The sequence below is a fragment of the Tenebrio molitor genome, chromosome 7 (assembly GCF_963966145.1).
Source record: "Tenebrio molitor chromosome 7, icTenMoli1.1, whole genome shotgun sequence".
Taxonomy (NCBI): domain Eukaryota; kingdom Metazoa; phylum Arthropoda; class Insecta; order Coleoptera; family Tenebrionidae; genus Tenebrio; species Tenebrio molitor.
The window spans coordinates 20,870,639-20,884,031 of record NC_091052.1 but is presented as its reverse complement, the minus strand read 5'-3'; the positions used below and the strand labels follow the sequence as shown (position 1 = coordinate 20,884,031).

Below are 13,393 nucleotides of genomic sequence, written 5' to 3'. Positions count from 1 at the left end.
CTATCACCTACTCACATTTAGAGTTCAAGTTAAAAACGAGTACCAGTCAGGGGCGGCTGGTGTATAAGTGCTGCAGAGCTGCAGAACTCCCAAAAATTTTGTTATGCATTGTAATTTTAATTTCAGCAATAAAACAGTGACATGATTAATTATTTTACGTAAAAAAAAATTGAAAATGATTGCTATGCTCCATTGTGACGCGCGAGACGAGTTCCATTAAGTCAAATAATTTTTGTAGTCGGTGCCGCAGCTGGGCGGCTTTTATTGCAATGGGCCACTGAAGCTTAGCACCTCTTCGCTGTTCCTTCCAACCGCAAACGCGTCTACAATTCATTAGTAGGATTAAACGAGAAACTGAGCTGCAAAGGCATCAGTTCATGGAGTAATTTCGCTCGGTTGTGACGTAGCGTGTAAAAACGTGTTAAAATTTACGGAAATAAATACAGTAGGGCCTCGATTATTACCTAAATGGGACTGAGGGTAGTGCCAATAATTGTAAAATATACCTAGCTGAAATTAACAAAAAAAATATAAGAAATATGTTTGATCTACGACACAGACTCGAATTTATAATAAATCCCGATGTAAGCGGTAATAATTTTAAATTAGAATTCAATGTTCTTATAACTAACATTCGGCTAATCAATACTTTACTACTTTACTGTACCAGTATTGTAATAGGTATAATATTAAACATCGTTTTATAAAAAGAGAAAAATTGGTTGCAAGCAAGCTTACAATTAAATTTCGCATTTCTTTCCTTAATAATCAGACATTTCTAAACTGTAACTCTGACTGGATGGGACTCACTAAGAAACACTCGTGTCGGTTTCGCCACCTTTTACGATATTGTACTAATGCAGTAGAAGTAGACTGTTATGAAAGTACCTTCCTTGTATTTTTTAAATTTTGAACACCGATTAGCTAGATCTTAAGGCACATCGCCACAAGACATTTTACTGATATCCAAGTGAAAATGTCGTTAATTATGGTACCTACTTTTTAAAATTCTACAGGTGATAACTAGTGATCGAACATATTTAGGCGATTCTAGTAGTGCGGGTCGAATTTCATGAACGTGCGGCACAGCACTTGCAGGGCGTCGGGCACAATCTAATCTCACGATTCAATAATGGTTTGTCTGTTTTTTGAAGCAATGCAAGAGTCGACAGATTACGTGGTATCGTACCTACCGTTTGAACATTGTTTCCATTATTATTTGAAAATTTATTTTTTACTTTATACCTTAACAAATTTTGTTCAAATGAATTGGCAAAACACTTATTGGGACGCCATCTGGCATTGCTTCCGTCTCACGCTGAATAAAAACGAAACAAAAATTCTGCAAAAACCATACAGTCGACCTGTTCAGTAATAAACACCATCCAAGTCGAATTAACTAGCATTATACCGTGCGCTGATTGTATTTATAGTATAAAACCACATTAATTGTGAGCGATTAGTACTTAGACTATGTAATATCCCAGTTTGAATTTAAATTGCCGCAGCCAAAGGAGACCAGGAGAAGTAGAGGGACGTCCGAAGATGACCGTGAAGATTCGACCGCGGGGAAGTGGGGGTAACTTTTTGGGGTTTTCGTTTTTAAAAGAAACGCTCGTTCTCTACTCTTGAATCGAACAGTTGTTTTTTTTTTTGCTTGTTAGTTTCTTTAACCGAGTGTTAGTCTTCAGTTTGTATAATTTCTCCAGATAATCATTTCGTTTGTTTTTATTTTAAACGCCACGAATCGCACACATCATACACGTGCAGACTGACTACGTTGCAGAGAAAAAAGAGGGCCTACCAAAGGAGCCTTCTGGGGTTGCCGGTATGGGACCCGCAAGGCTTCTCCATGAAGCGTGACCTTGGCCGTGGAGCTTCTCACGTCCTTCGTGGAAGCCTCTGTTTTATTTGGTGTGGGATTCGCAAGGGTGTTCCGGAGGACACAAGCCGGGGCACTGCACCCATAACGAGTTAGGTATCGCAGGGACTTGGACGAATGCGTCGTGGTAGGTCAGAGACTCATACATCGGGGGGCGAGAATTGGGCTAACTTCGCGAGGGTAAACCACGTGTTACGCGAGGAGGTGAGAGAGCAAGAGTGCAGTATTCAGTTAGGGCCTTAAGTATTGTCAATTTGAGTTTCTTTATTCATTCTTATGCCATGTTTGTATAAAATGTAACGATTAGAAAAAATTATGGTGTGCCATCGTTTGTGAATGAGTTTTGGAGGTTTTACGCATCCCATTACTCGTCCACGATTTATGTATTTTTATTTTGAAGTTTGTCCACTCTGCAGGTCCGCCATTCGCATCTCGAGCCAGTCTTCCGGTATTTTGTATAAAACACACAACGTAAAGGTTTCCAGAGGTTTCCTAAGGTTTTTACTGTCCCTATGACCATTGACGATCACGACTTGGCCATTTTGTTCATTTTCGCGGGTTTTATTTGATTTTTCAAATAATTGAATTTGCGCGGAACCGGCGATACTTGAGTTTACATTACAACTACTTGGTTGGCGTATTTTCATGCAATATATTAGGAACTGATTCTCAGCTTCCTACGTAACGTCTATTTGAATCCGATCTCTAGTTAGAACATTATTCGAACATACATTTTTTTTTCAGAATGAGCAGGAATCGGTCTTCCTTCACGTAAATCATTGCTCGCAGATTAAAATTCACTGTTTCAAATGTAAAAAAACATATACAGGTAAATGTATTTGAAAAAATCAACAACAAAAAAGTCAACATTTCCGTGACTGATGAGTAATGTCGTCAATATAACCAGCAAACATTTTAACGAGTAAAATACACAAATCTCTTTGTTTTTTAATTTTATTGTTGAAAAATTATCACTCGAAAGGCGAAAACTTCAGAAGTCTTCGATTACTGGATCCCCAAATCTTGCAATTTTCACTTTGCTTGAATCTAGTTCCATTTGAACCTTCTTCCGAATATAGAAAATAGGGCAATCTCTACTCGTACACAATATCTCCTCGTGCAACGATCCTTGACATCGTTGACATTCTGTAAACAACTCCGAAAATCGATTTTCCAGCATTCTATGGTGTCCCAACTCCTGCTGATATAACATCGCCTCCTTTGGCTTGCAATGACTACAAACGGCTTCGCTTTCGTATCCCGCCGATAATACAGAACGACATCCCAAACAAGTCTCCTTTTTCTTTGTAAAAGCTGCCAAAGCACCTACCTTAGAAGTTACCATCGTTTTTGTTCGTGTGTGCTCTCCACCTAAAAATGTTTTACTAATAAAATGATAACAACCAAAACGTTCATTTTATACGTAATAAAACTGATTCGGCGTTATCACCCAAAATTGGTTGAAAAATTCGAATTAAAGGCTTAGAAAGTTGGTTTTCTAGGTAATACTGTGAATCAATTGGAACGTTGTTCTCCAAAACGTAAATTGGATCCTAAAATGCATCAAGTCAGCTAGTAAAACAGATGGGTAGTCATGTTTGTAATTACTTCAGCTTTTTCGAAAGCTCTAGCGTTTTTGGTGGCCGCTATGATGACGTAAGGAATGCGGTCGCCTAATTTAGGAGCATTTCCTGGATCTCTTTTTGTCATTTTCTTTGCTAATTCGACGTGTGCTTGCTTTGCTGCATAATCGTTCTTCGTTAGCTCCTTTGTTATAACTAGCTGGGATATATCTACGTTATTTTGGAGCAAATCCGAAATAACCTCTTTAGCATATTTGACTGCCCCATCTGGATCCCTACAAATTTAATTCATATTTGACAAGGTATTTTCCTTTACACTTTTCTATTATTACAACTTTCAATTTATACAAACACAGATATTGTCGTGCAAATCACAAAAAAAAAAATCAAAAAAGTGTGCAACTACCGATTAGATACAAAACGATGTGTATAACTCCACTTCGATGGCTTGAAATATTGAATTTTGTAAGATATTGGGCGAAAAAAAATGTTTAATCCCAATCATTATTGTAATATGCCTATTGTTAACCTGCATGAGGTTGGAAAGTGCGTCACTGCAGCCTGAAAAGGGTTCCTCTTGGTTAGAAAGTGAACACTTGCATCTCTTCGTCGGAAAGTGACATTTCTGGCAATTCTCGAAAATGTCAATGTCAAATGTCACTACAACGTTTACGAGAGGTTAATTTCTATTATTTGCAAATTCTAAATGGGACATGTTGTCAGACAAATGGAGAAACACACGTTTAAATTTCCAACCGAATATCCAACAGCAATATATTGCCAAACATGACCTCAAAAAATTCAAAATTCTAAAACTATTCAAGATCATACATACACAACTTAATAAAATAAAATGATGATTGCGAATAAAGTAGTATACTATTTTTGCTTCTCCTGTAAAATTGGCGAGAATGGAGTTACCGGGTTTTAACGATAATATGTTAATATGTTTATTACGTAAAAATTTGGCTGTTCAGTTTTTCTGGAAACAACAAATTCAATCGTTCGAAAAATGTCTTCGTCGACATCAGTATCGGTTTCATATAACGCAAAGTAACTGTACTTCCCGTTTAATATCAGTGAAGAAATAACTTACTTATCAATCAAAAGTTTTTGCAAGCATGTGTTGATCACGTCAACAACTAGTGTACAGTTATCTCTTCTGACAGTTTCAATACCCTTACAGTCCATCTTGTCGTATTTATCCGGCTTTGTAAAATATAAGCCAGCATATCGTTTCTTATTAATCAGCAAATACGGATAATAAACCTTCAAAAACACATTTACGAACACAAAACAAAAATTCCCAAATAAATAAACCTTCTCGAATTCCAATTTTATGGGTTTGATAAATTTGGCACTGATCAATTCGGCCGCTTCTCTCCCCAGTTCCATGCTCCTCTCCAAAGACTTCACTTTGAAATTTACCATAACAGAATCCGTATCGCCGTAAATAACCGTTGCATCCGCTTCATAATTGTTCACGATGCGATAATGTTGTTCTACTTCTCGTTTAGTTTGTTCGATCATCGTACGTCCGTAAGCTGTGACACTCTACAATGAGATTTTTAAAACATTGACGGCAATGCAAGCAACGTGTTTACGCTAGAAATTTCTAAACAGGGAAGTTTTCCGACTTGAGCCCCTGTAAATCCGTAAACCGAATTGGCTGATATCTTGTAGGCTAATTGTCGACCATCTAAAACTGCCTTCACAACTGGATCAGTTGCCTCCTTCAACTCGGCTTTAGTTTTTTTACGAGCCGCTAAAAGATGTTGTAAAATATGTGGCAGAAGACCTGGCCTGACCGACGACTTCACAAACATACAGTTTGCCGGCGTTGTAGTAACTTGTTCGTCTGTTAAACTGCAAACACGAAGCGTAACATGTGGTAAAAGATGCACAAAATATAATCCCCTTACCTTAATTTTTCTTTTACATTGGGTTTAATAAGTGTGGTGTAACACAAATTGTGAGCTATCATGATACTAGGGTATAGAGAACTAAAATCTAGAGTGACTATCGGATCCGTGTAATATCCTCTCATTGGTTCAATAACTGTGGCTCCTTCGTACTGTTCAGAAGAAGCCGCTCCTTGATGAGCAGGCATAAAATAACCTGCTTTTCTAGCCTGCAACCAATATTTTTTAATATAAAATCGAAACGTCAAATGCATGAAAAGTACATGTTTCAGTAACTGCGCTACCACTTTAACTTGTTCGCCTTTGGTTAGTAAACTGGTTATAGGAACTCCTGTTACTCTTGCCATTTCCACATCATTCGTGAAACTCCTAACGGTATTTAGTAACCTAACTGGCAATTCTGCATCTTTCAGACAATAAACGGCAAGTCTGAAATTATTAACTTAGCATTTTCGGTTAAATAAATAACAAAAATTTAACCTTCTCCTAGTCTGTTCGTCGCCATTTTGCAGATCTGTGATGATACTATAATGTACGTCTTCTTTTTGTTCACCTAAAATTTCCTGACAGACGCTGTTTAAAGTGTACGACCTGAGTTTAAAGTCCCGTTTAATAACCATCAGCATGTCATAGGGGACACGACCTTCAAAATTAATAGACTTGAAAGTTCTTCTACCAATTTTTGTTTGAGTAACGGTTTCTTTTATGGTCGATCTATTAAAATAAATTTTATTATATACGCGTATATGAGGTCCGTATTCTTTGATAACTTTTATCATGAAGTATTTTAATATTAATTTTAATGAAAATCAAAGGTAAAATAACCAATGAGCAATTACCTTATGTCAAGTATCCGCCCCAAAAAATCAAATCGTTTCAACTTTAAATGACGGGCACGTTCAATGAGATAGGGAAAATCAAAGTTGTTTATATTGTAACCTGTAAATATATCCGGATCCATCTCGCGTACAAATGCGGCCCATTCTTCTAACATTTCCCCTTCAGTTTCAAAACTTCGGACCTGAAATAACCCAAAAAAATGTGCCACTATCTTTTAAATACAAAAAATTATTTTTTATATAAGTTTTTTATCGAATTTAAGAATATGACGCGGATAGCAAAGAGTTAGACAATTGCCTATTATAATGAAAAAAAATGGAAACATTAAATAATGTACAGTTGCGGCCAATAAAGCTGGGCAGCAATTTTTTCTAAATTGACATCATCCGTCACGGTTATGTTGTGCCACAGGTATGGGTATCTGGTTACCCGAGAAACTTTCATTTTAAAAGCTTGAATTACCAAAATTTATAAAGATAACATAAAATGTCAATTTAGTGGTCGCTTCTATTTGGCCGCAACTGTACAGTCGATGTCGATCTCCACCGTTTAATTACGGCTTTATCACAAATAGGTTAACTTTGGTATGACATATTATACAGTGAGGGGAAAAAGTAACGCAACAATTCGATAAATCATAAACTCTTGAGTTTTGAAAAAAGAACAAAAACAGGTCGAATTTTAATTTCAATTTCACGTTTATTGACGTAAAATATTTTTATACAGGGTGTTCCTTGTCAAAGTAATGACGTCATCATCTATTTTTTTAAATAGCAACCCATATTTATTCGTCATTATTTTGATAGCTCTTTTAGGCCCGGTTGCACCAACGTGAGCTAAATTTAACTACAGCTTAAAATATACGAAAACTTTGTTACTCTCGTGTCAAAAATAAATTACTCCCTAGAATTCGAACTTTTAGGAAAATAACGTTTTTCATGTTGTGTGCAACTAGAATTTTCAAAAGTTATTTTGAATGCCTAAGGTTGGTTACTTTGAATTGAGAGATTAAATCCAAATAAATATGCCGCCAGTAACCAAAATTGATTGTGAAACGAAAAATCATCTATCACTTAGCGAGAAATTAGTCATTTGCAACTTACTCCTTTTGACATTCTTGACTCAGCTCCTAACATCGCCTCTTCCAGAATGTCTAACTCGTACTGTTACAAGCAACCCACCGAACTTATAACGTAAATTACTATATTCGACCAAGTTTCGTCAAGTAGCAGTTGCTCAAAGAATTTACCAGTACTAAATAAATTTCGCAATAAGAATTTTTGACAAAGGATTTGGAAGTTACTTGCCAGGAAAACTGCCCTGTTAATGCCCTATAACGGACACCCAAGGGGAATGAAATATTGTCCGTTATTCGTAAGTGTCGGCTTTTACGAGAAAAGCGAAAAAATGTTTGGAATTTGGGGATAGAGCGTGAAAATTAAATTATGTACTATGGCGGACAATAAATTTAGGCCGGCAAATTTCTGACATTTCAAAAGAGTCAATGCAAGCGATCATTTATTGTCATTATGACTGATGTGTCAGTTTGTCAAACTGAAGGTTTTCAAGCTGTCTGGCGTTTCCTTCGCCCTTTTCGTAACTTACAGATCATGACGCACTAACATAACTGATTTGTAGTAGCACTTCTCTCTGGTGCACGCTTCTTTTCCCAATTTTAATATTGATTATCGCTGACACGATGACAAGAATGACAAAAATCGAAAATGGGGTTAGTTGAACATAATGCCAGCTTCACATTTTGATGTCAACTCAATGACAGGCCGGCCTAAATTTACTGTCCGCCATAGTACATAGAGTGCATTTTTTTTAACTGTTGCCATAGGGAATTGCATGGTAAAACTTATACCCCCTGTTAACTTTTGTTCTGATGAAAATATTCAAACCATTTTTGGAACAAAGTTGGAAGATTTTTTAAACTATCGGATAGATTACAATTCAATATCCCACTGTCGAAAAAGTTGTGAACAAAATATTTTCTAGCGCGCCGGAATAATAGTACACGTCGAGCGGGCGCCAGAATAGCGTCCCTGTAGGCTCAACCAGCACCTGACCATCTCCACTTTTGACTTTTGTCACTTTCAAGATCTGTCTTGTCTAGCAGTCGAAGGAAAACACTTTGAACAATTCTTTTACTGCGGTAACTAATGTCGTGCACGAGATAATCTTGAAAAAGACTCTTTTGCTTTTTTATTTAACTCAAAACACCTTAATGAATCATTTGAAAAATAATAAACAATTAAAACTGCAAAGTGACAAGTGTACAATTACGGCCACGGAATTTTGGCCGTCACTTGTCATCCCATTGAGTTGAGATGTAAAGCGGCCCTTAAGTATTCGTAACCTCACTTTCTGCTATTATAAGACATTTCGTGCAATCTTGAAATAGGGATATTATCTGCACTTTATTGAAATAGGGTATTGGTAGCATGTTCGCAACTATTTGAATGAAGTAGGTATGACATTGACAAATTTTTGGATGTCAATTCCAAAAGTCATAATGACAAGAAAGCATGGACTACATTTTTATTGGAAAAGCAAATACGCACGCCTGTGTCGCTTCTTTGTAAGTATTTAGTCTTTGGTTAGACCACAACATTACCTAAAGAAAACAACATTAATAAAAGAATTAAAAAACAGAATAGTAGACTAGGTTTAGCTACTGATTTACCCGAATATATTCGAGATGTTGAAAAGCAATAAAAAAAAAACACTATCTAACAATGAAAAATATAAAAATAGATCAAAGGTGTAGAACAAGAAAGTTTAAATTGATGAGTTCAGTAACAAAAAAAATTCCGGTATCGGGTACTGAAACTGGGCCATGAATATACAGAGTCGCTACGAAAATTGGAGTTACTTTTCTTCATTCTGCCAAAAGATGTCGCTGTTTTCACAAAAATTTAAGCATGAAAAAAATAAATGGCAACAATTTTGTGCAATTGTCACTATTTTTAAACAATAATTGTCAATGTCACTGTCATGAATTTCAATATTGAGCAACGAATATAGTATATAACGGTATTAGGCCGATATGGGTTATATAACAGACGAGGTTGAGATATTGTAAAATCAAGGCGAGCCGAGATTTTATAATCAACCGAGTCTGTTATATCCATATCGGCCGTATGTTGTTTTATAGTTTTCTTTATACCAATAATATTTAACATTTAACGATGATTTATTTGTAAGACTGACATTTCTCTTTACTTCAAAAATTAAATTTAGTTGTCATTTGTGCCGTAACCGTAGCAACGGCAGCCAAAATAACGGCCTCGGTCTGATAATTTTGAATAACGGCCTATAATTTAGAATAACGGCCTAGACTGTTATAGGTGTATGGTATAAAGAAAAACATTATAATGGTATTATCCTTCTAAAGAAGGTCGTTCTGGTAGAACAGCAGTTATAAGAGTGCAGGATCATTGGCTACAACCAACATTTAGCTACTTAAAAAAAAAACAATGTTGCCAGCAATTTCATTTAATTTTTGCTTATAGTTCCATCTTTTGGGAGAATGTGGAAAAGTGCAATCCAATTTTCGTAGCCACTGTATTTATTAATTCAAAAACAAAACAAAAAATATTTTTGTTTTAATAGTGTCAAGAAAATCATTCCAATTTCTTGAAGATATACGTTTATGTAGATGTAAACAGATAAGCAAGTTTCATAGGTCATGGAATTTGATAAAAAAAGTCAAATACAAAGACTATCAAGATTTATTTGCAAATCTAGCTCGGCAAATTTTGAATCGTACTAATGAGATAAAAACATGAGTAAATCATGTTTTCTTAAAACCCACTAATATATCAAACACTCAATATTATCAACTTTGCGAAAATGTTGCTTTATCTGCATTAATTTTGCGAACATATCAAAGAATTAATCTAGCCAGTACTCATTAAAATTAAATATATGTACTAACGAAAAAGATCAAAAATGTTATCTCTTACCTCCGCATGTCCTATAGGAGCGCAGCTCTTCAAAGTAAATATGTTCCGGGTGACCACCTCTTCATCTCCATGTAGTTTAACGACATTTGCAATCTGAATGATGGGGTCAACATTCGGCTCAGGGAAAATACCTTTCCTTCCGGCGCATTCGATGTCAAAACTGTGAATGCGAAAACGGGCCACAGGTGACCATTCTCCCTCAGGCGAATGGGATATAAAGTCCGTCCACGAAACGTCCACTTCTAGCTGACAACGCGACGTCACGGGATAAGAATTTTGTGGTCTTCTAAACCACTTTCCTGCAGGCAACTCAATCCAACAGCAACCCAAAATGTTAGTGTCGACCATGAAACGCGTTTCGATGTCGACGTTCGACTCGAAAGGGTAAAAAGTGTGATTCGCGAGAGGTTGATAGACGATAGTTGTGGTTAACAAGCGTTTAGCTGCCGCAACAAATTTCGGTAACGCTAGTGTTATTTTCGCAAATTTGCCGTCTTCCTCTCCTTGATATTCTACAAGAGATTTTCCTTTCAACAATTCCATCATTAGAACAGCTTCAGTGATATTATCTTTATTTGATCTCATGTCGGCCACAACTGCGTCATTTAGCTTCTCCTAAAATTAATCAAAAATGATTTCGCAAGTTAACAGGATGTATCTTTGTAGAAAAACAAAAAAGACGATCTAAGGTCTGTATTGTAATTAATTTTTTGTTTTCGTTAATACAGTGTTTTTGTTTGTTTCATATTACTATTTTTCTAAACTCGGTACAGGCTGCAAAGACACACTTGCAACCTGTACCGAGTTTAATATGTTTTATAAATGATATAATGTCGTTCGGAAAAAAAGCATTAATGACATTTTTATTATGAATACTATTGGGGACAAAATAAACTAGGCAAAAATGAATAGGGAATTCCACAATTTTTCTTGAAAAGCAAAATAATTACCCCAATCCTCCCACGTATTCTTAAACTCTAGATAAATTTAAAAAGTTACAAGTACTTGAAACGTTACTTTTAATGTGTATAGATACATATTTCTAACACATTTCATTATAAATTTTAACCTGCATTTATAAAAAATTCCAAAATGGAAAAATTCCCTATTCATTTTTGGCTAGTTTACTTTGGTCGTCATTTTTCTGTCACTTCAAAACAAATTAATGTAAACCAAGCATTAACGTCAAGTCAATAGTGATGACAATTTCAAATTGTCAAAAATATGGCACCATCCACCATTCAAAAATTTTGAATCATCACCCTTGATTCTGGGGGTTGTCCATGGGCCAAATTGCCTTGGAATATCTCCTTCAGTTGTCCATTTTTCGGTATTTAACATTTTGCAATGATAAGTTTGACAGTGACAGTGGTTGACAGTAGTAAAAAATAAGGTTAACCGTCCGTGCTTGCTTTACAACTTTCTGTCAGTCAACTGACTTTGACGACCAAAGTAATTTGTCCCCAATAGTAGGTATTTTTTAAAATTTTGTAATAGTTGTAATAGTTATAACTTTGTTGTAAATATTCAATTATGTATTTAAAAAAAATATTTTTTTACTCGACGGATTTGTGCACTTGCTGCGCTTGTGCGCCAAATTTTTCTTTTCATAAAAAAAGTATTACTTTACTCACTTGTTACATAAATAACTATTAGACAACATAATTTTCATTCATTATTATTGATGTTGTTGAATCAATAAAGGGCTAAATAAAAACTTATTAAAACTTGATATTAATAAGTCTGCTGTACAGGGTCATTATAAATGATTGTCCCATCGCAGTTAGCGTTGAAAACCCACACAAATTTTGGATGTGCCGCCTGCTTCGCAACGTTAGACAAACTGGTACACAGATTTCCACTACCGCCAGTAACGCCACCTATCGGCGATACTAGTTTTACTTATATTATCAAGCTTGCGGCACATTCAATTTAGCCACAGCCACCAACGCCTGCTACGATGGTACAATCATTTATAATGACCCTGTATAGTCGACTCAAGTTGCAAAAAACCACTTGTCATTTGCAACAGCATTTTTTCAATATTTTCGAACCAAATAAAGGCACAAAGGGACCTGAAAATCATAGTTTGGATTTAATATTTTCCATATAAGTACAGTTTTAAAGTAATTTCAAACGACTAATGCCATAAAATTGCTGTTGCAAATCCAAATTGGTTTTTTGCAACTTGAGTCAACTTTATAATTTTATGTGCAAAATTCTGTGTGAATTTGTATCCATGAACTGATACTGATTATATCCTTGGTGATTATTTTAAATTTACTAATATTGTAATCAACACTGCCAATGAAGATAAGATACTACAGATTTAATAATACCAATAAAGTAACACTTGCGCTTATAAAAATTCTACTATGTAAGAATGGCATTTTCGTTATTTAAATATATTTAGTGACTAACAATATGAATACGAATCTATCATTGTCTCAGAAATAAATTGATCAAAAATGATCCTAAAGAATTCTTACCTTAAAAAGATACATTTCAGCTTCTTCAAAATTATCAGGTAAATTTACATAGAAGTAGGGCGAAAATCCGTGTATATGACAGCATACACTGTTGCCTACTTTTGTTACACCGAACATACGAATCACAGGTACCATGCCCGTTTGAGCTCCTGGCATTCCGGGATAAGGCCGTGATAAGTAGTGATCCAATTCCAATTCTTGAAAAATTAAAGTATCATCGTTCGGATTTAAAGAACCCACTGGTGGTCGGAAGAATTGATCATTTCTGCAAATTATTGTTGTAACGTTCATTACCACTGATTGTTCTCAAGTACTTACTTAAATTTTTTGCGGGGGTTATTGGAATCCTGCTGATTCCGTTTTGCCATTTTAATCACTATTCGTAACCAAAATGCTTCGTAATAAAGTATCGTCGTTGAAACTGATTCCCCAATTCCCGCTCAAAAATAGAGGTTATGTATCGTAAGCGTCAACAAAAATCGAGAAGACTTTCTAAAGGTATGTTTACAAATGTGGGGAATTTAATTTCTTGTAATTTTGTAATTTTAGATCATACTATCGCAGTTCCCACTTCTGTATTGAACTGTTCAGTGTATTTTTTCAATGTTAAGTTTCAGCATTTCAAATATAAATTAAAAATCCCTGACAAAAAATTATAGATACGTGTAAAGTAGGCTTTAGCTAATATGTAAATGTCAAAACGTCA

The 13,393-nt window shown here is 35.4% G+C and overlaps 1 protein-coding gene across 3 annotated transcripts; it reads right to left on the bottom strand.

Annotated features, from left to right (window-relative positions):
- Nucleotides 1–2,818: 2,818 nt before the first annotated feature.
- Nucleotides 2,819–13,225, bottom strand: PolD1 (DNA polymerase delta). 3 transcript variants are annotated; one of them, XM_069052524.1, is made up of 13 exons: nt 13,006–13,225; nt 12,688–12,952; nt 10,199–10,813; nt 6,227–6,408; nt 5,868–6,101; nt 5,651–5,816; nt 5,388–5,596; nt 5,070–5,331; nt 4,786–5,019; nt 4,562–4,734; nt 3,491–3,740; nt 3,306–3,435; nt 2,819–3,253 (listed from the first exon to the last, which is right to left on the bottom strand). In XM_069052524.1, exons 1-13 carry the CDS (start codon nt 13,053–13,055, stop codon nt 2,874–2,876), a joined length of 3,150 nt encoding a protein of 1,049 aa, XP_068908625.1. In that variant the 5' UTR covers nt 13,056–13,225; the 3' UTR covers nt 2,819–2,873. The 3 variants fall into 3 exon arrangements, 1 of the variants encoding a protein (XP_068908625.1); XR_011160713.1 differs by lacking the exons at nt 2,819–3,253; nt 3,306–3,435 and adding an exon at nt 3,872–4,125 and having other exon boundaries at nt 3,514–3,740; XR_011160714.1 differs by lacking the exons at nt 2,819–3,253; nt 3,306–3,435 and adding an exon at nt 3,995–4,125 and having other exon boundaries at nt 3,514–3,740.
- Nucleotides 13,226–13,393: the final 168 nt, after the last annotated feature.

What these genes read in the sequence shown, in the direction of transcription:
- PolD1 (XM_069052524.1), bottom strand. Translation starts at nt 13,055, where the DNA reads ATGGCAAAACGGAATCAGCAGGATTCCAATAACCCCCGCAAAAAATTT. An exon ending in TAGCGCAGTTACTGAAACAT is followed by an intron (nt 5,597 to 5,650) that starts GTACTTTTCATG and finishes TATTGGTTGCAG; the next exon opens with GCTAGAAAAGCAGGTTATTT. An exon ending in GAGCTTTCGAAAAAGCTGAA is followed by an intron (nt 3,436 to 3,490) that starts GTAATTACAAAC and finishes GATGCATTTTAG; the next exon opens with GATCCAATTTACGTTTTGGA.